The sequence below is a fragment of the Charadrius vociferus genome, unplaced genomic scaffold (genome assembly GCF_000708025.1).
Source record: "Charadrius vociferus isolate BGI_N301 unplaced genomic scaffold, ASM70802v2 scaffold7, whole genome shotgun sequence".
Lineage (NCBI taxonomy): Eukaryota > Metazoa > Chordata > Aves > Charadriiformes > Charadriidae > Charadrius > Charadrius vociferus.
Window position 1 is genome coordinate 7,909,789 of NW_009649308.1, and position 21,379 is coordinate 7,931,167.

Consider the following 21,379-nt stretch of genomic DNA (forward strand, 5'->3'; position numbering starts at 1 on the left):
GGGCCTTTGCCTTGTAGGATGGTCATCTGCTCGTGCATCACCTCCAGATTCTCCCTTTGGGTATCTCTGTAAGCTTACCTTCCCCTGAGCTAAGTGTCATCTCTGTGTGTGTTTCTACTTGGAAAGCTGGCAGCCTGGAAGGTTTTCTCAGTTCGCTCAAGTCTTTTCTGACTCACTTGCTGGCTCCCCCTTCTCCCCCCAGGGGTTCTGATGTCTCCTTTAAAGTCTAAATTAGTCTTGAGTAGAGCAAAAATACTCTAGCCTAGAGGGAACCAGAATGCCTTCCTCTAATGTTGGCCCAGACGTTGTTGTGCTAATTTATCTATTGTATTAATTTCTGTGAAGCCTAGGTAGGATTCTGAGACGCTCACCTCTTCCCACCAGCACACCCCACACCCACCCCACCAGGCAGATTTGATGCCTGCAGGGCAGCACAAAGTTATTGTATAGGACTACACAGAATTTGTAACAATCTGCTGAAATACCTGCATTACTTCTTGTAATATATCAGTCCAAGTGCTTCTGGTGTAGCAACGTAATTAAGCACGTATGTAAATAATCTGGATGAATATAGAGAGGTTAGCCTGGAGTCTGCTTATCTGAAAAGACAGTCCCTTCTGAATGAAGTATATTGGCATTAGTCATAAAGTTACTTTTTCCTCTATTTACTTATATTGTTCCTGTTCTGTACTAATTTTAAACTTTCCAGAAGCAATGCATTGTGTTCTGTGATACTTCGAAACTAGGGGGAATTATATTTATTGAAGAAAAATCCCCATTTGGATTTTTCTTCATTTGTAGTTATATCTGATCTCTTAAGGTAAAAGAAAACATGCAGTAGTAGTAATAGTAATACTAATAACATGTATCTCTTTTCCCTTGAGGTATTCCTGGTTTGTCAGGACAGAAAGGTTATCAAGGTCTCCCAGGTGACCCAGGCCCCCCAGGACTTAGTGGCCCACCGGGTGTGCCAGGATTGCCAGGTAAGTAAACAAGGCCTCAGATGGACAGTTTTGAGGTACAAAAATTTGCACGTGTGTTTATCGCATGGGATTGGGTTGTTAATCCAGGTATATCTAAGCAAAGCCTAGGGATTTACTAGTGCTGCAGCATGGTTTTGGGACATTTTAAAATCACTATCCAAACAGTGTGCGTTGAGCTCTTTACTTTGAATTGGCCCACAGTTTTAAGGTGATCCCATTGAAGATTAGTGTAGCTTTTAGGATGGTGGGAAAAGTGCTTGCTGCTTGAGCAAGCAACATGACTGCCGGATCTGCCAACAGGAATGGTCTGTTTCATATGGTTATTTCTTACATTGTTAGTCATTACACTCACACTTTGCAAATGGCCAAAGGGGTGCATTGCAAAGGCTGGCTGGATGTCACATCTCTGCTTTTGCTTGAATTGCAAGGATCAAGAAAATGAATTCTGTTTTGCACTGCTTCTTCCTACAGCTGTAACAATTTATCTGAAATCTTGAATCTTCACTCGCTATGTCTAATGTAGGTCTTGCTCTAAATATGTTGTTGGGCTTGGGGAATTTTTTTAATCATTTAGGACTCAAACTAGTTTGAGCATTGTAGGTCACATTTAATTCCATAATAGAAGCTACTGAATACTTATTGCGGATGAGAAAAAGGTAATGTGTTCATTCTGCAGAACAACTAATGAGACCAAGTCAACCAGTACTAAATTGTTTCAGATGGTTACTAAATCATGGACTGAGATTTGACCCATTTCATTACACTAATCTTCAAAACGAAGAAGTTGCCCTGATCAAATCTTGGCTCAGAACAAAATGGTGTTTAACATTTCACTACAAATGGGTGTGAAAAAGTATGTAGGAGCCATATGAGGCCTAAAGCAGCTCCAAATCCATTGCCTTTGTAATTAAATGACAAGTATATTCATATGCGAACACATGAATATCAGAAACTTTTTTTATTGCCGTTAATTAACTAAAACCACAACTTCCCTAGGCATCAAGGGAGACACGGGGCTTCCTGGGCAGCCAGGACCAACAGGACCTCCAGGGTTAAAAGGTGCCATGGGAGAGATGGGCCTTCCAGGTTAGTTTCTGTGCTTGTATTTTCCTTCATTTTGGCCAGTGTTTTCCTTTTATATAGTACAAAGGTGGATTTGCTTGTGTGCAGTATCTAATAATCTATTTAAATGGCAGTGCAGGTGAAGAAAAAGCCCTACATACATGTTTATTGAAATAGTATACAAGAAATTGGAAATACCCATTAAAACAGAAAATACATTATTAATACATATTATTTTAAAGTGCTTATGGATGTAGAAGCAGAATGATCTGCACTTTAACTTTCATACTTTTCTGGTTTCTCAGCTTCTGCTCTGTGAAATTTCAGAAAAAAGATGATTCTGTTAACCCACCTGTTAGACATCAGACACAAGCAGAAGGGGAAGGAGAAAGTGAATTCTGTTATTTAGAAAGATTGCTGAAACAAAAATTCCAGTATCTGAGGATTCTAATATTAAATTGTGCTTAGATGCTACAATGAGATATTTGGATTTGTGTAAATTAAGAATAAAAAAAGTTTAGAAATGTCATCAAAACCACTTAGGTATTCAAAGCTAGCCGGTCAGTTTGTTAATCCTTCATTGTTCAGTTGCTGTAATTTGAGTGATTTCGGTAAACCACTGCAGAAGTTGTTTATTTAACTTTATGAAACTGGTATTTTACCTTTTGGACAGGTCCCCCAGGGATTAAAGGCAGCCAAGGAATAGCAGGACGTCCAGGACAGCCTGGGCCTGCAGGATTTCCTGGATTGAAAGGGGAGAAAGGTGACCCTGGTCTTCCAAGCATTGGTATTCCTGGTCTTCCTGGACCAAAGGTACAATTACAAAATTCTTCAACAGAAAATTCCATGGGGAAAATGGATTCTGTGTTGATTTTTTTTTTTAACTATAGCTTAATATATATTATGTATAACTGTAAATATGTATATAAATATATATAAAACAAGCAGGGTTGACTGTGGTTTGCTGTTTTCAGGTGAGAGCAACAATTTCTAATTTTAAAGGTGAAAATATATATAACTTAATCTGGTTAAAGGAGAAGATTGTTTACCAGACCTTTTAAGTTGGGCTCAGTTAGTGGCCTAGCCTGCACTGTGACACCCACTGACATTTTGGTAGTAGGTAGGGATTTATACAGTTAGCATCATTATTCCCATGTCTAATTATGTAGTTAATTCTAAAAAAATTAGGGCAATGTCCGTTTGAGAATAAATTATGGAGGAGCTGATATATCATGATTACTGCTGCTTAAAATTTTAAAGTCTGTTTAAAACGTGCACTAACATTTACCTATATCATCCTTTCTGTCACCCACAAAAACATGACAAAAAAGACCTACAGAATATCTAGCAGCCTCAACTGATGCCTTAAAATCGATGTTGTGCAGCAATTAATTTAGCAAAACATTGCATGGTTAAAGCTCCACAGATTTCTTTTTTCTTCAGCATTATCATGGGGTAAAAATCTCTGTCTCTCCTGAAAGACACTTTTTTCTTTAAGGTAGGCCAATTCTGAGGAAAAGCTATGATTCTCTATACAAAATTGTAGAGGAAACAGTTAAAATCTTTACAATTACTATTTCCAATTAGTTTTCTGTGCGAGTGGTTAATATTAACTGGAGATAAGGAGAAGTGTACACAATATAATGGTGACCTTTTTGTGATGGTAAGACTGGGAACGTACAAGAAGAGCTTTACCTATATTACAAAGACTGGATTCTTATTTCTGCCTAATGTTTTCTAGGGTGATCTTGGTTTGCCTGGATACCCAGGTAGTCCAGGCAGTAAAGGTATAGCTGGAAATCCTGGTTTGCCTGGATTTCCAGGCAGTCCAGGTGCAAAAGGAGAACCAGGCCTTCCTGGATTCCCAGGTAATTCTGAACAGGATTTTTTTTTTATTTTCCCTCTTGCTTATGTTGGTACGTACATCTAAACACAGTGGGTAATGGGGCTGCAGCTTCCTTCAACGTTTCTAGCAATCTGCTGCTTCTAAGCTTTGGGCTGTTGGAATTGTCACTGCAAGAGTAAGTATGTGAATGCACTGCTGAAGAGTGCCTTTGGAAATTATTCATCTGCTCTGAGGGGATGTAGCGGCTGTGTTAGCTAATGCTCTCCACTCCCCACAGCAGTCACTCTCACCTCCTCTGACCCACAAAATATCTATGTTTTGGCTCCGTATTTTTCCTTCCTGAATCAATAAAATGTCATCAGGAAAACTGGGCTTTTAAAATAGCATTTATTGTCTAAAAATATATTCTAAAGAGAAATGTCTTTCTGAAATGTAATGAAATGAAGCTTTGCGTTCTTCTCTAAAAAATATTAGAGATTGATTATGGGTATATGTCAGTTCTTTTATTCTCAATTTAAAGAAGCAAGGTGTTTTTACTGCTGCAAATGCAGTATAGGTAGACTGTTCTACAAGCATGCCCGAGCTGCTTTAATGTAGGAAGTTAGGGAATTTATAACAGTGTAGTCATGGCAGCAGGAAGCTTAGAAGATAACAAAACCTGGCCATGAACTTGACAGTTTTTAACCTCTGCTTCGTGCCGTGCCTGAAAGGCTGCGAACAGTCAAAACGGTGTGTTGAGACACTGTCTTCATCGAGCTCAGATACTGTTCAGAACAGACATGCTGTGATTGTTTTTCCTACCTCCCACTCAGTTCATGCTGTAGGGGGTGAGAATATGGTGTAAATTCTAATTAAGACTGGTTTTATTAAGATGCCTTTTCAGGAAAGGAAAAGAGGATTAGTGAAGGACTATTCAACCACAATTCATAATGCTTTCGATTTGTTGTCAAGCAGAAACACCCATCTCTAAAATGGTGATTTCCTAGCAGACTGCCAGACTCACTGTGTCCTTGGCCGTGGGCACTTAACAATTAAGAAGACAGTCTTGAGAGTAGCAGTAAGGATAGTTGCGCTAGTATGTTTTTGCTTCTGTATGCTCTTTGTTTTGTAATTAATCTTCTTGATCAGCTGTAAATCTGAAAAAATGAGCATAAATACAGTATCTTGATACAACTAGCTCATTTGTTACTCGGGGCATCTCAGATTATGGCATTGCAAGATCTGATAAGCCAGTTTTGTGCCTAATTTGATTGAAATGTCCATACTTTACAGGAACGCCAGGAATTCCAGGACCAAAAGGTATCGAGGGGCCTCCAGGTAATCCTGGCCTGCCTGGACCACCTGGGCCAGTAGGTGAGCATGAACAGTGCAGCAAAGGTCAGCTGCTTCTGTGAAGAACACAACACATGAAGCCGCTTCCTTTCTTCTTATCTTTTTATCATGAAAATGTACCTATATGGATGCTCAAACTCTATTGCACACACTTAGTTCACTAAAATTAAACAGAAAAGTTTTAACTTTCTCTTGATGACTTGTGTCTGCTGTCAGTCATATCATTAGGTATCGAAACAAGAAGTTAACTTTTTCAGTATTTACCAGGTTTATTAGTTAAGTACTCCAGTGATGTAACCTGTTTTTATTAGAGCAAAATTCTAATTTATCCTAAAGGGAAGCATTATATTGTTTTTAGCAAACACTAACTGTGTAAAAGGTCACAGGCCTGAAAGCCTTCTCTAAATTGTCAGGGGAGAGAAAGATTTTAGTTTTAAGATTACATCCTCGTGAATTTGTTATTACATTGTCACACCTTTGGATTCAAATGGTGGGGAGAGGGGCGAGGTTGGTTTGGTGGTTTTCTTTATTGCAGGTTAGGCATTACTGTGCTAATGTGTTCTGTCCCCCTTGTAGGTGATATTGGCCGCCCTGGCCCTCCTGGTCCTTCAGGGGAGAAGGGACAGCCTGGTCGAGACGGTATCCCTGGACCAGCTGGTCAGAAGGGCGAACCAGGTTAGGTATCCTTCCTGTTTGTTTTCTCCTCTGCACCATGGTGTCCTGCTTTCTCTATTCTGTGTTTCCTATAACTGCCCATATACCTTCAAAGCTGCTCCTGTGGTTCCCAGCTGCTGAACAGTTCACAAAGGGTGCTGTTGAGCTGCCAATGAAGCACAGGACAAGAATTCAATCAGCTCTTAGATTTTTTTTTTTTTCTTACACCAGCCCCTGTTTCTGTATACTATGGTAGCTGTATTGCTTCAACTCAGTTACAGAATGGATAAACAGTGTAATGTCTGCCTTAAAGATAGAACCTCAACCAAAAATGCAAATGTTTCAACTCCCAAAATATGAAAGAGCATCTTGTGAACGGATGGAAATACTTATGAAAGTTACAGATACGTTCTGTAGCACAACCTCTACCTTTGGTGTAGACTGGCGAGTGGATGAGAATCCTGGTAGACTCAAGGAATTGGAGATTTAGACAAACTGCACGTTCATCATCCTCAGCCTCATATTCCTGTTCCTGGAGAACTGAAAGCTGAAAGTTTATTATTAACTGAATCTGTTTCTTTTCAGGTCTACCAGGTTTTGGGCGCCCAGGACCTCCAGGACTCCCAGGACTGTCAGGTAAAGTTTCTCTGTTGTTCTTTAGCTATTTTTTACATTCAACCATTTAAATATACACCAAAAAAAAAGGCATATTTTATGTTATACAACAAATGAATGCCATAGCAACAACTAAAATAACATATTTTTTTCTCAGCAGACTGTTTTCAATTAACCGTGGTAATAAAGACATTCATTACTGACTACTGAATTTTGTAAATTAGCAATTATGCAGACAGAATAAATCCACACAGGATAATAGTCTACCGCATTGTGTGGAACTTTGCTGATTTGTCTCAGTAAATAAAGCATTCATACAACAGATGACAAATGAAGCTGCTTTGAGAATATAGCTGCTTGCTGTATTTTCAGAAGCAGCTTCACAACCTAAATTACATTACTTTCCTGTAGCATTAAAGCTTCTGAATTCCTCAAGCTTATTTGAAAAATGTGCAAGTATGTCTTAACTTTCAGCAGTCTCAAAAAAATAATGAAGTCTTAATATTGATGTTTCTTCACAGAAAGCATTGCTTGTAGGCTTACAAACTCAGAGGATGTTTATGAATTACAGCATCACTAAGTAGTAAAGTGAGACTTAGTAAGACCTTTTAACGGGTTAGAAGCTATAGCACTTTCTCCTGCAAGAATTATTAGCCCTAACTTTTCTGAATGTTAGACCAATTTTATACTGTCTCACTGTGCAAATGAGGTGAGTTGTGGCCAGACTTGCACCTTCTGCAAGAGCGAGAAATGGCTCTGTAAACTGACATTTGGACTCTCTTGCTTATCAAATTGTAACAGTATTCATAAACATGGTTGTTTGGTTTTACAGGACAAAAAGGAGAATTGGGGTTACCTGGCCCACCAGGGCCCCCTGGACTTCCAGGTCTGAAGGGAGAACCAGGTTTCCAGGGATTCCCTGGTCTACAGGGTCCACCGGGTCCACCAGGATTACCAGGGCCACCTCTGGAAGGTCCTAAAGGTATCCCTGGCCCACCAGGTGTTCCAGGAAGGCCAGGTAAGAGCATGATCCATACCTGTCAACATCTGCCAGTACTTTCATATTTTGCTGGCAGGTTATCAGCTTTGAAACTTTCTCAATTTATTTGGAAGGATAAGTTCAAGCCTTATGGCATAAGTCTTAATGTTTGCAGGCAACCAGAGGATTTTGTTGCCAAAAGTAACAGCATCTAAAAATAAAACAGTCAGTTTCTATTAATTTCTGATACCTGGCAGCAAAAATCTAATGCGTTAATAAACGGGAGATTATCCGCATGCTGTCACAGTAATCATCTAGCAAGCACGATACCGACTTTTGAACATCTGATACCTTTGCAGTACTGTCACGTGATCAGCAAATGTCATCGCACACAAAAAAACCAAAAGTAACAAACCCCATCATTTTAAGAGTCATGACAATCAAATTCACGCTAGCATCACAGCATGATCAAATTGGATAGCTGCCTCTTCATCTTCGTGTCATGTAACATAAGTCATTGCTGCATTGTGTCATGTGGTTCCCATGGACTCAGTGCACCATCATGCTGGGTTCATCTTTCCATTCCATGTTTGCATTTTGTTCCTGCAACAACTAACTCTGGGAATGAAAAAAAAAAAAAAACTATACTGAGATAACATAGCTGAGCAATTCCCTGGCATGTATTAGAATTTGATTTATATGATGTCATAGAATGTTTATTTGCATTTAGATACTGCTTTTGAAAAATTTAACTTTAATGAACCTCTCAGTCTGGCTCAAGCTTATTGCTGTATCTTGAGTCCAGAAGTATTTTGCCAGCAATAAGACTCATCTCACTTAATGTGCTCGATATTCTCCTTAAAGGAGACTTTCAAACCAAGCTATTGGTTGATTACAGTGTGTTTTTTTTCTTTGCATATTAAGGGAGAAGTAATTTTTTTACTGCCCTTAAAATCTGACCTCAGATTTAAAGATTTGTTTGGGAAAAGTTAGTTTTGGGTTAGTACATTTGTAAACTAGCTACTACACATATATTGTTCATTTTTGGGTGTCACGGGAGAGTTTAGTTTTGCAGTGCACACTTGGAAAGATTTTAAGACTCGCTCTTTCCTCATGCTTGCTTCTGGTACAGGAGGAGGCAATCCCACTGAAAAGTGCTTTTAGAATGGAATTTTATCAAAGTATTTTTACTAGAACTGGAATTGAGTAATAATTGATTATTCTCAATGGCACCATGAGCTTTTCTCTTGTGCAGAGTAAGCTATGAACTCATCTATCCTAACTGTGCATTTAAAAAATGAGTCGTTATGAACAACATTTGGTTTTAACTTATAACACCTTAAAACTGGGGTGCTGTTTGCCAATATAATGAGGTTTTCTTTTAGCCCTAGTGAAAATACTTGAATTGTGTTGTATCCTAAACCTGCTTTTTATGTTACTGGTGTGGCAAAACTCAGTGAGTTATTAATTCACAGTCAGTCACAATGTCTTCCTGGGTTCCTATTTGGTTAGTGGAAGGAGTACTGCATGCCCTCCCTCCTTCTCCTGGAGGAACCTACTCACTGCTGTGCCCTAGAGGCTCTAACCAACCAGTGGAGCATCCCTGCAGCAAGTTGGTAGTCCTAATTTGCTTTCTGTGTGGCCTTGTCCTCTTCTGCCTAGTTGCTCACTGGTAGGTAGGAGTATGGGACAAGTAATCCCAGCCCTGCTCACTGTGGTTAGAATGCAGCTGGGGCAAGCGGGAGGAGCAGTGAAGGGGTAAGAGATGGTGGGATGCTGGACTTGGGCTTTGTAATTTAAGTGTGCCCAAATAAAAGCCTATCAAGATCTCCCAAAGATATTTTTTCTGTGTGTGGAGTGATACAGCAATTAAAATTATGGTACACAAAGTTGATTGGTCCATATGAGTATAGGCTTTCATTTTATAAAATATATATACAGAGAATGTCTCCAAACACTAAAAAAAAGTAAACCATCTAAGCTGCTCCTGATGTATAATAAAACCCACCAACTGAGATTCTATGCTGTGCTGTAGCATCAGTGTTTTTAATGAAGCTTCTCATCCTGTTCACACTTCTCTGTATAAATCAGGTGCTTACTGACTCGAGTCACCTGTGGGGGGAAAGGAATGGTGGGACTGATTTTGTGCGGTTTTATGAGCATTGGTTAGAGGGGAAACAACCAGTGAGGTTCTGCTCAGCCATGTTCTCTCTCTCCCTCTCTTTCTCTTTCTCTGATTTCCATTTTTGTTGCATGCAATGTATAAAGTGAAGCATTTGTTTTGCTCAGTTATGCGTGAACTAATGTGGATAAACCAAACTGTTATTGCAGTTCTGGTACAATCAGCACTCCAGCCTTTTGTTTCAAATGATAACACAGTCTATTGTTGGAATGCTGATTTTGTAACATTTCAACATAAGGCAGTTAGTCATAAAAGCAGCTGTGTGGCTGTCAAATTACCCCCTTTCTAGGGACATAAATAAAACCAGAAGCTGTATGCGTATACTCTTTGACTTCTGGGTATATTCTAAGATTAGTAAAAGTGATGAAGTCAAAGATGATGTAGCTCTCTGGCTTCAGTTGAGTTGCCCCTAAAACAAACGTTGATAGATGCTGTTGGGACAGATTTATTAATTGATTATAAAATTAAGCCAATTTCCTGGGCAACACAACATTGCTGTTATTCCACAAGTCTATTTTAATTGCTATGAGTAATAATAGTTTGGTGTTTTGTATACTGTATGTAAAGGAATATTGAGCTAAATCTAAAAAGAAAGGTTTAGTTGAATATGTTAGCTTGTTGATATTTCTAACAATTTTGATGTTTTTCCCCTTGTTCTAATGATGACCTTGGTGAACTCTGACCCCCTACTCCCAGGTCCCTCAGGTTAGCCCCTTAACTCCAAAATAACTTTGCATGAAAATTGAATGTATATACTTTTGTGGTGTCTAAGTGTAGATATGCGGAGTCATTTTTCAGATGTACCTTATAATTTATGGTAGAAAAGAAAAGCTCAGAGTTGGTTTTCTGACTCTTCCTCCATGATGTTGTAGGACTGATTGGAAGGGCATAGTGTTGCTCTCCCTATGGTAGAAGATCATGTGGGTCCAGATTTGCAAGGCTTTTATAAAGTGACCCCGAGTGTGAGACTTGTTTCAGCATATTTAATCTCAGTGCAGTTGAAAACAATATATACTGGCTTTCATCTTTTTTAAACCAGCACATTGTGCTGTTCTCCCATGTCTTTGCTGTGTAATAGTGTTTGCAGCTTGGACAAGTGACAGTATTCATTTTTGTAACACCTGCTACTGTTGAATTTGGACACTCTCAAGTGACTTAAATTAAATGCTTCTTTTATACCAACAGTGTCAGTAGGAAAACTTAGACAAAGTGACAGGGATGATTTACATTCCCAGCTTAGAGCATTGTAACATTCCAGTGCAGAGAAATCCTTATTTCCAGTATTTTGCTTCACCAGCACATTTAGAGGAAATAAGGAAAGCTCTTTCTTTAACATGTATTTAATGAAAATGAAGTATACAGCCCTCCCCTCCCTAATGCTAGGGCAGTGGAACAGTATTGGTAAGAACATGGTCATTTTCACAAGCTTACCATAATTTTAGCATGTCAGCATGTAGCACAAGCCAGCTCTTGAAGATTTTTTAACATCTGTGTCTAGGTTGCAAATGACTTGGTATATCTATTTAATAATAATGATGTCTTTAGGTTTTGCTATGATGACTTTCAGGAAGCAAAGAACTGCCATCAAAATTCAATAAAGGAATATGCTTCAGGTTTTAGTGTGCTGTGCTAAGCACAGTGAGGTAGCAAATGCGGTAGCCCCTGGTGTTTGAATCCTAGCTTGATGCAGTAATGTAAAAAAAGGAATGTGACTTTACCTTTTAATTAAACTGCGGTTACACAAGTGGTAACCACACTTTGAAAGAGGGCTACTGTCATGGGTATGCTGAGAAGAACTTAATTGCTTCATGTTTTGTTCCACCCTGTGACTGTGCCCAGCCAGAATTCAATAATCAGCAAGTATAGGAGGGATTTATACATCATAGCAAAACTTATCTAACAGTGGAATATAATTTATAAGTGCTTAACAGTAACAATGGAATGTCCATGTCATTATTTTTAACAACTGTATCACAGTTAGTATTTAAAATAATTTTCCAAATACGTAAGAAATAGTGCATCGAGGTAAACCTGACAAGCATTTAATGTAGTTTTTAGCTGCGAACTGCATGGTGATATACTGAAATCATTTCACTGACATGAAAGATGCAAGTGTCACAGGAGCTAAAATACATATTAATTCAGGAACACAGTAGGGACAACGAGCTTACCTTTTGGAAGAGGACATTTAAATGATTTTTCTAAGGATGTTGTCACATGCCATTCTCCTTAATAACCTTAAACAGGTAAATTAGCATCTTAGGGTACTTTTATCACAAAAAATAATGCCAACAGTAAAGCAACAAACTCTAAATTTGTAAGTTCTGCTGTATTTTTGCTTATAGCATTTGCAGCCCTTTTGATCCGTGTCAATCCTGCTTACTGTTTTGAAGAAGGTATAAGCCTACTTTTCAGTCCTAGAATTGTATTCACAGATAGTTGAGGCTCATACCTGATTAGTGGTGATAAGTCCTTCTGTTAATCACGCTTCCACCCTGCCCGAAGCAGAATTTTGCTCAAGAGTAAGTTGTCATTGACGATTTGCCTGCATATTTGCCAAGCTCCTGGCCCTGTGATGTTGAATATTGTCAGTGAAATGGTTATATAGTCCAAACCCCACTGTGTGTAGGACTAACCAGTCACAGGCCTCAGCTGTAATGTTAAAGCAGTAACATATTCTTTAGTAAAGCTTTAAGTTTGCTGTTAAATGAAGTGTCAAATTAGTCTTAGTAGAGCCTAGTCACCAGAATAACTTGTATCTGAAAATACATATCGTTGTGTATTCATGTATGGTTTTATGCATGCATGTGGATTATATTGTAAATACAAAATATGCTGGTGAAATGGGTTGTTGTGTAGTGTATATGCTGTCATCTGTACTATTTCTAACTAGTAATCTTGTTTTGTACTGTGTGATGTCTGACCCTTCTAACATCGATCATTGGGCTTTGGTGAACTCTGATCCTTCCAGGTCGTCCAGGTTAGACTCTTAACTCGGTCGATTTATTTTACTGCGTTGCACTTGATGTAAGAGAAACGGATGTTTTCCTGTAATTCTGTGATTATCTTTTTAAGGACTATGGTTACCCTGCAGTATGTATGATTAGCATGCCTCAGATGGTAACCTCTTATTATTTTGAACATGTACAGTACTAGACCAGTATAAAAGAGCAAAATGAACACAAAAAATTCCTTGCATGATGGGATGTTTTCTGTAGCTGAAACTGCTACAGGGTATGTGTGAAATCTGGTACAAAATTGCTGTTGATTTTAAAAAGAAAAATTTTGGAAGGAATTCTATACTCAGTTTTGCATGCAGAAATACAGCTCATCAAATTTATCCACTGAATATAGACTACGAGGATGTCAAAGGAGATGTTTAATTATTTGAGGTTGCAGAAGAACTGAAAATCCAGCACACGGATAAATGTTATTAGATTTGTTGTACTGCAGGGGAGAATGTCATAGCACTGTCCTGCAAAGGGATCCTTTTGTTAATCCAATTATGAGATCTAACTTGTAAAATGTTATTAGCTGTTGCTGCATTTGCATACTTTGTTTTGCCATAAATTAATATCGGTAACCTATTTAGATGGTGTCATAAAGGTGGAGGTCTCATCTTTCAGTTCTCCAAATACATAAGTTTCATTTACATCCGCTGCTTTGCTTTGGATTAATGTGGCTGTAGCAAAGGGAAAATATTTAAGGACCAGCCCAGTTCCTCGGTTGGATTTACACAGCCTAATTCTACTAAAGATAGACAAATCAGTTGGAGGGAACATCATTCAACGTAAGGAGGTTTCTGCAACTCAGGTTAGTAGTTAGGCAAGGCAGAACAACGGGCTTCCTGCTGCCCAGCAGTCAGTAGATGGTATATACTGGGCTCCTCAAGAGGTATGTTAAATTCTAACAGAAAAAAAGCAGCAATATTTTATATTCTTGAGACTGGCTTTCAAAAGGAATTCAGTCTGTTAAGAGAGCACTTAAGAGATGGTGAATGTAATGCAGCTCATCAGAGGGGATATTTGTACCATCTAATTTTGGGTTTCTTGGCTCCTATAAAGGCACTGGTCTGGTCACTGGTAAGCTTCTAACAGAGGTGTGTTGCACTGCCTTCTGGAAATACCTGCTTCTCGTCATCTGCTAGGTAAGGAGCCTTGGTTCCCGATTTGGGTAGTGCAAATAATCCCTCTACTTGTTTTCTTTTTAGTTATCCTGAATTCAGTATTGAAATATAGCTAGGAAGTCAAGCCAAAATATCTATTTTTTTTTTTTTTTTTTGGAACACTGATGGCACAAACTTGGGGAGAATGGTTCATATGTACTGATATATGCATATTTGTTCTGCAATGTTAAGGTCCACCAGGCCCAGAAGGTCCACGAGGGCCACCAGGCAGTGGAGGACTTAAAGGGGAAAAAGGGAACCCAGGTCAACCTGGCCCACCTGGCTTGACTGGCCAAAAGGGAGATCAAGGACCACCTGGACGCCAGGTACTACAAGAAATGGAGTTTTCCCCCTAATTTATTTTAAAGTGCAATAAAAATGGAATCTATTTGGGTAGAGTATGCAGTTTATCATAGTAAAATAAAAATCAAAATGTGGTAGCTAACACCCTGTCTTGTAGCAAGTAAGAAGGTCCTTTCCTTAATTATCCCCTATTATCTGGGCAGGATGTCCCCATTACATTCCCGTGAGAGCTGGAGCTGTCAATGCACGCTTCATGTTAGAGCGTTCTCTGACAGCATCCAGTGCAGTGAGCAAAATGCGTGGCCTCCACCCTTCAAAGCACTAGTTCACAGACCCAAAGTGGGCTTATTTGTCCCCCAGCCACCTTTTCTCTCTTTCTGAAACTGCTGAGGAGATGAGTGAATAACGTGAAACTGTTCTGTTCAGGGGGATCCTGGTCGTCCAGGCCTGAATGGAATGAAGGGCGATCCCGGGGTTCCAGGCGTTCCAGGATTCCCAGGTATTTAACTGGGTATTCCCAGGTATTTAACTAGCGTTTCAAGTGAAAATGTCCAGACACAGTAACAGCCCCTCGGGGAGAAAAGCAGCCTGATTTTGGCCATGCCTGCAGCAGAGTTTGTAAGACAGCTTGTTCTTCCGCTGTGTAACTGTGTGAATTTGATGTTTCAGGTATGAAGGGTCCCACTGGGCCTGCAGGACCCCCTGGCCTCACAGGCAGCCAAGGACTTCCAGGCCCACCAGGTAGGAGTCCTGGGGAGCATTATTGTCACTTTTGCCTCCTGCCAGTAGAATTCGTTATACAGATGTAGGACTGAGTTGGTCTCAGCCAGCAATGAAAGTAATTAAGTAAGCAATAGCTTAAACACTATTCCAGGCTATACGTTTTAGCCGCACAAGTAATCCTACCGTATTTTATACTCTCTATCCAGTTTACACGGATTAACCCCTGCAAGACCTGTCCTTCGGGGGTGGAGGGTGTCTCCAAGACAACTTTTATGCCTTATACAGACACTTATTCTTTGCATTGCTAGACCTCTTGGCTTCTGACTTTGCAATGGGAATAACAGAAACTGTTTCTAATGACGTCTTCCACCTTGGTTTATCTAATACTAAGCTGCTTTCTCTCAGGTCCACCAGGTTTACCAGGTACCATTGGACGAAGTATTGTTGTCAAAGGTGACCCTGGTCCCCCGGGTCCTCCAGGACAGCCTGGGTCAAAAGGGCCACCTGGATTGCCAGGGCCACAGGGACTGCCAGGTATGATTCTAGGTGGCTGCAGAGAAAAGAACTAAGTAGTATAGCTGACTGCAGGTTGCCATGCGAGTCACTTGGCAGAGGCTGCAGAGACAAGTTACTGAATTCACCAAGAGGTAATAGATAAATGTAGGGTTCTACCATATAAATCTGATTTAATGGTCTGTTCTTATCTAACGTAACATGAAGAAAAAATAGATGGGTCCCAGACAATTTAAGATTTCTGTAGTGAGATCTCAAGAGCTTTTACTTCACTTATGCATTTGTCTATTCTAGGTCCAATTGGTCTTCCTGGTGACCCAGGGCGAGATGGACTACCTGGTTTTGATGGTCCAGCAGGACGTAAAGGAGAGAGAGGTCTTCCGGGCCAACCAGGTATGGTGTTTATCCTATGAGGGAGGATCCAGTGGAAAAAGAGGTGCTCCCTTTTGTGAGTGCAGGCTAGTACTGGGAAGAGAGATCTCTGCCTCGTGGGAATAATAATAAAATCATAACTTCAGGATTTTCTTAATGCAAAAATATTACAAGTAGCTGAACATCCTTTGTTTTGGAATATTCTTAGAACAAACACGTTGCCAGTCATTGCTGAACAATATTGTAGAGTGCTTTATCTCAAGCTTAATGGCATCCCCTTTGCAGTACAGATGATGCACAGAAGCTAATGAAGATAGTAAGAAACAGAAGAGAGAGATTAGTAGAATAATTTTAATTTTGCATGGAAATCATGAATGGGGAAAAACAGACTTCATAAAGGAAAGAATTTCACTAAAGGCAGAGATCAGGCTACCATGCAGCTATTGCTTAGAGTTACTGAATTATGATGAGACAAGAAAATTGGACTAGGCATTGGGACAATTTTCTAAAGAAGATGATATGCATTAATTAGCTATATATTGCAACTTGTAAGAAAAAAATATTGGAATTGAAACAGTTAAAACAGTACAAAAATCCATAATGCCTTTTTTCTTTTTTTTCCTGAGTAGCTCTATGAAATCTGTTAATGTTATTTCAGTGAAAAAATGTAAATAGTGATGACTGTGGAATAAGATAGTCTAAATATTTGTAGTTGTATTTCCTGATGTTTTTGCTGTTCAAGAACAAATGCCTTTTCTGGTACCTTTGAGTCACATGACTCATTCTTGCTCTCTCATTCAAGGTTGTTCTAGCCTATTGCCATATTTTGTAACCTACTCCCAAAACTGCCTGCAGCTTTTCTATTCATTTTGGTGGACTTTGGCACAGGTGGTGTTATAACATGCTCTAGAGTGAGACTTGCTTCTGTTTCTGGCTCTGCCATTTATTTTGAGATCTTGAGCAAGACGTTTCAACATTATCTTATAATGCTGCATAGACAGATTAGTACATTTTGGAATTGGGAAGCTGATTTGGACTAAAACAGCATGAAATGGTGTTAATAAATACTGTGTGTTGTGTTTATCTCGTCTGAACAGGTTCACGAGGAATACAGGGGCCTCCTGGTCCCGATGGCTTACAAGGCCCACCCGGTCCTCCTGGAACAGCTTCTGTTGCTCATGGATTCCTTATAACTCGGCACAGCCAGACCAGGGATACACCACTATGTCCACAAGGAACATCAAGAATATATGATGGATTCTCTCTTCTATATGTTCAAGGAAATGAAAGAGCACATGGCCAAGATTTGGGTGAGATATTCTGTATTCTCTGTCTCTAAGGGGAAAGAGGTTGTAGCTGCTTCTTGAAATGCTCTGGTTCTCTGAAGATATGACAGTCTTGGAGATTTCTTAGATGAGGATGGGGATTGCATACTAAGATCTACTACCTCCAGAGGGTACACGTTATAATTCAGGATGAAAGAATGTAAACCAAAACTGATAAGTTTTTCCCACATGTGACAATTTGATAACACATGCTGTGCACTCACAGGTGGAGGGGAAAAATACACAATTACTGTTCTCAAAGAATTGCTATAAAAAGCAACGAAGTGAAAACTTTGCTGTCACATTTTATGTATCTTATTCTGTAGGTACTGCTGGGAGCTGTCTTAGACGTTTCAGCACCATGCCCTTCATGTTCTGCAACATCAACAATGTTTGTAATTTTGCCTCAAGGAATGATTATTCCTACTGGCTGTCAACTCCAGAGCCAATGCCGATGAGCATGGAGCCACTGACTGGGCAAAGCATCCAGCCATTCATTAGCCGGTGAGACAAAGCAGGCTATCAGGTCTCTTTTAGCATCTGGATAAACAGCACATCTTATCTAAGTATCTCTAACGTGCAGGTTGGATATTAGGAGATGAATCTGTCATGTTTTGCTCTGGGAAATATTAGGAAAATAGCTTGTTTTAAGTATTTGTTGTCTTAAAAGGGTTGTCTACGAGCAGCAGTGATAATTAGAGGCTGAAAGGCTGTAAGAGCTCTCCTTGACTGAGGAAGCAGTGTAGTCAGTGGTGCAAGATCGCTGTGGACGGGAAAAAGAACATGAGAGCCATTAGCTCTAGGATTAAGGTATTAGCTTGGGGAATATGAGCTTCCAGTTTTTGTTTCAGGAACTGCTTCAGTATTTTACACAATGGTTGTTATTGGAAATACAGGCAGATCTTGCACTCCAAAATACTGCCTTATTGCAGTTAAATACGTGCAAATTAGAAATGTAGATTAATAGGACAGCCTCTCACAGGCTATTTTTCCTTCCTTTCTCTGTATAAAAATTCTTAATAAAACATACTGCTGTTACATATTAATATCACATGTTTTTCTAATACTTCCCCTGTGTCCAGATGTGTTGTGTGTGAAGCTCCTGCTATGGTGATAGCTGTCCACAGTCAGACCATTCAGATTCCTTCGTGTCCTCCAGGCTGGGACTCCCTTTGGATTGGTTACTCTTTCATGATGGTAAGAACTGTCTCCTGCTCCAGAAGTGGGTAGTACCCCCTTGTGTCCTCAACCAGCTACTCTGGGACTTCATTAAAAACTACAATGGCTGTCATTGAAAATCTTGATTTACCTTCATTTACCAACCATTGTAGCGAGGATTAACAATGATGTTCCAGTACACAGAGCCTAGTGTGACTGATATTTATGGAGGTGTCTCACACCGCATTATCTCAACCAAGAATGAACAGTGGCTCTTTTACTAGTTGAATGTTGTGCTGTTTAATTTTTACCACCTACTGTAAGATCCTTGTTGATGTGTTTCTTTCCTCCACCCGTACACCAGCACACTAGCGCTGGAGCAGAGGGCTCCGGACAGGCCTTGGCATCACCTGGATCCTGTTTAGAAGAATTCCGCTCAGCTCCGTTTATTGAATGCCATGGTCGTGGCACTTGTAATTACTATGCCAATTCATATAGTTTCTGGCTGGCAACTGTAGAGGTGTCAGAAATGTTCAGGTAAGAAAACCTGTTTCTTGTATATTGCTTTATTCTAGAATGAAAGCTTTGGAAACAGAATTTATTCTGAAGATCAAAAGAGATTTGTTTACAGGGGTATAGGGAAATAATTTAGTTTTTCCCTCACAACCAGTTTTTCAAGTGTTTCCTTGATAAGTCTTTAATATTATGTAAAAACTTGCTAGGGCACATTCTATTTTGCAAGGAGTCAGATTCTTTTTATGTCAATTCTTATTCACATTTAGTAGTACCTTTTCTCTGAAAGTAGTCCTATTGTAGTTATTGTATTCAGAGCCTAAAAGATGGATTTTGGGTTTTTTCTTGCCAGGCCTTCCAGTGGTAGTTCACAGACATATAAGGGATAGGGATGAAGGACAAGATACATTCTACTTAAACCTTTTAGGGCAGATGTTCATATAACCTGTTTTTAAGTCTTGTGTGAAGGAGGTTTCATACACTCTGTGGCAAGCGTTTTTTTCCAGTACTTTCCAGAAGAATTAGGATGAAATTTTGGCAGCAAGGCAGCCATTGGACTTTGTCTTCAACTTCTCTGCAGTCAGCATTTCAGCTGGAGTCTCTCAGCTCCTCAAACTTTTCCCCTTTTAAATTGAGTCGTAAACCAATTTTTTCTTTGAAAAAAAAATCGTCTCCTTTCATAGAATAAATTGCTACTGCCCTGTTTGTGTACTGATAAAAACCTCATAAATATTCCCAATGCCACCAAACTGGAAAATGTAGCTTTGTGGTACAGGGCTGGCAACGTGCACTGTGTTACATAACAGTAGTGGCCCCTAAGTTGGTTTTGTGTAACACCTACAACCACGATGCTTGATGGGCATTAAATAGTCATCACTCTAAGTCTCAGGGTAGTTGATCAGTGGTAATTCACTAGTGACAACTGCCTACTAACGACTACCATGCACCTTTTGAGTTTTCTGTCTCTGCTATTTTCTGTCTCCCACAAACACAACTTCCTTTTTTATTCTATTTTTAAGAAAATTTTTTAGAATCAGACTTGCTGTGTGTACATGTATATTATACAAACGTTATATTAAACTCCTGCCTCCCTACCCTTTCAGAATACAAATAAATAATTTGGTAAAGCCATCACTTAAATACATATCTCATCGTAGCAGTATTTTTTATGGGTTGTTAAAGTACCCTTCAACTGAGAAACCCAAAGGCTACAAACAAATACCCCAGAAATACTGTCTCAAATGTACAAAACTCGCCTTCCACTCAGTTTGGTATTTGTTGCTACATCATATGCTAGACTGAAGCAGTTTATTAGTGTACCTTGTGAATACTGAGACACTGGACAAAACTGAGCTTCTGTCACCTGGTGTTGAAGACATACAAAAAGATCACCCCTAAGGGAAACTCTCAAATACAGGACTAATTCCCCACTTTTGTACTTAAGTCTTATCTTAAACTGTGAGTTAAGTAGAAGTTTAAAGGCAAGTTCTGTAAACAAAGGAAAAGCTAACCTAACCTTACCTTTGTGTCCGTCAACCAGTAAACCTCAGTCAGAGACACTGAAAGCTGGAGACTTGAGGACGCGTATTAGTCGTTGTCAAGTTTGCATGAAGAAGACGTAACGTCTTGGAGAATGTTTTATAAAACATTTGAAAATTCCTAAGATGCACTGTCTTCCAGCTGCAACAATGGTGCTACTGTGCAGAAAGAAAAGAAGAAAACAAATCCAAACTGTTTTAACGATGCAAATTCAAGTGTACCTCACTCATGTGCCAAACTAAGGGTTCTTTGGTACATATTTGACAACCAGACTAAGATGAAAGAATTCACCTCTTGGAAACAGAGAAGAACACTTGAGGTTCACAAAGGATCAGAAGATGAATTTTTTTCATTTCTCTCCCTGTACCAGAACGGCACCTTTTTGATCAACCAAGAGAATAAAGAAAAACACGACGCACTGAGTATGTTTAAAGTAACAAGACTGCAGTTTTGAAAAACATTTTTCATGGTGCTACTAACCCTACTGCATCCCAGGTTTTTAATATGAAATTTTAAGCTTATTTCTCTTTGTAAGTAATGAAATGTGTATATTGTGTAAACACCTTTTTAGCTGAAATTTTCAGTCATTTAGAAACAAACCAGACTGTTATAAAAATGCTTATGTCTAAAATGAAACGTACGGCAGTATTTTATTATGAAACTTGTGGTACAGAGAGAATTTACCCCTCTTATGCCAACTTATTCATTTAATATTTCATTTCCTTCCTCAGTTGCCAACCTGATATATTTGGGGAATGCACAATTATTCTGAAGTCATTTTGATCAGGGTTTTAAATGTTGCACACCATGCTATCAGTGGGTTTATTTTTGCTTAGAAATACCAATCCACTTGAAAAGAGGTTTTTTTGTATCTTGTGAAAACATGTGAAATTATTAGCCATATTCTATACCATTCTTTTCTGAATAAAAGTGTCATTCACATTTTAGTAATCGGTTTGGTTTAACAAAACCTGTTCCTTGGGAATATCCAGTTACCAAAGCATTTAGGATTATGCTTACACGAAACCTCTAAAGTGGTATCGTGCATTTTAGATAAAATAGTGTACACGCTAAGAAGCCTTCTGAATAAAATAAAGCATAAGCTGCTTCTTTCC

The 21,379-nt window shown here is 39.2% G+C and overlaps 1 protein-coding gene across 1 annotated transcript in view; it reads left to right on the forward strand.

Annotated features, from left to right (window-relative positions):
- COL4A5 (collagen, type IV, alpha 5) overlaps nt 1–21,268 on the forward strand; it is a 58,082-nt gene extending 36,814 nt beyond the window's left edge. The window contains exons 33-52 of the mRNA XM_009889291.1: nt 885–983; nt 1,980–2,069; nt 2,719–2,858; nt 3,787–3,913; nt 5,164–5,244; nt 5,800–5,898; nt 6,463–6,513; nt 7,325–7,510; nt 10,350–10,358; nt 12,625–12,633; nt 14,011–14,144; nt 14,548–14,620; nt 14,791–14,862; nt 15,250–15,378; nt 15,652–15,750; nt 16,827–17,039; nt 17,381–17,558; nt 18,137–18,251; nt 18,577–18,749; nt 20,266–21,268. Coding sequence (XP_009887593.1) covers nt 885–983; nt 1,980–2,069; nt 2,719–2,858; nt 3,787–3,913; nt 5,164–5,244; nt 5,800–5,898; nt 6,463–6,513; nt 7,325–7,510; nt 10,350–10,358; nt 12,625–12,633; nt 14,011–14,144; nt 14,548–14,620; nt 14,791–14,862; nt 15,250–15,378; nt 15,652–15,750; nt 16,827–17,039; nt 17,381–17,558; nt 18,137–18,251; nt 18,577–18,749; nt 20,266–20,347 — 2,159 coding nt within the window. The 3' untranslated portion in view covers nt 20,348–21,268. The remainder of the gene's footprint in view (nt 1–884; nt 984–1,979; nt 2,070–2,718; nt 2,859–3,786; nt 3,914–5,163; nt 5,245–5,799; nt 5,899–6,462; nt 6,514–7,324; nt 7,511–10,349; nt 10,359–12,624; nt 12,634–14,010; nt 14,145–14,547; nt 14,621–14,790; nt 14,863–15,249; nt 15,379–15,651; nt 15,751–16,826; nt 17,040–17,380; nt 17,559–18,136; nt 18,252–18,576; nt 18,750–20,265) is intronic.
- Nucleotides 21,269–21,379: the final 111 nt, after the last annotated feature.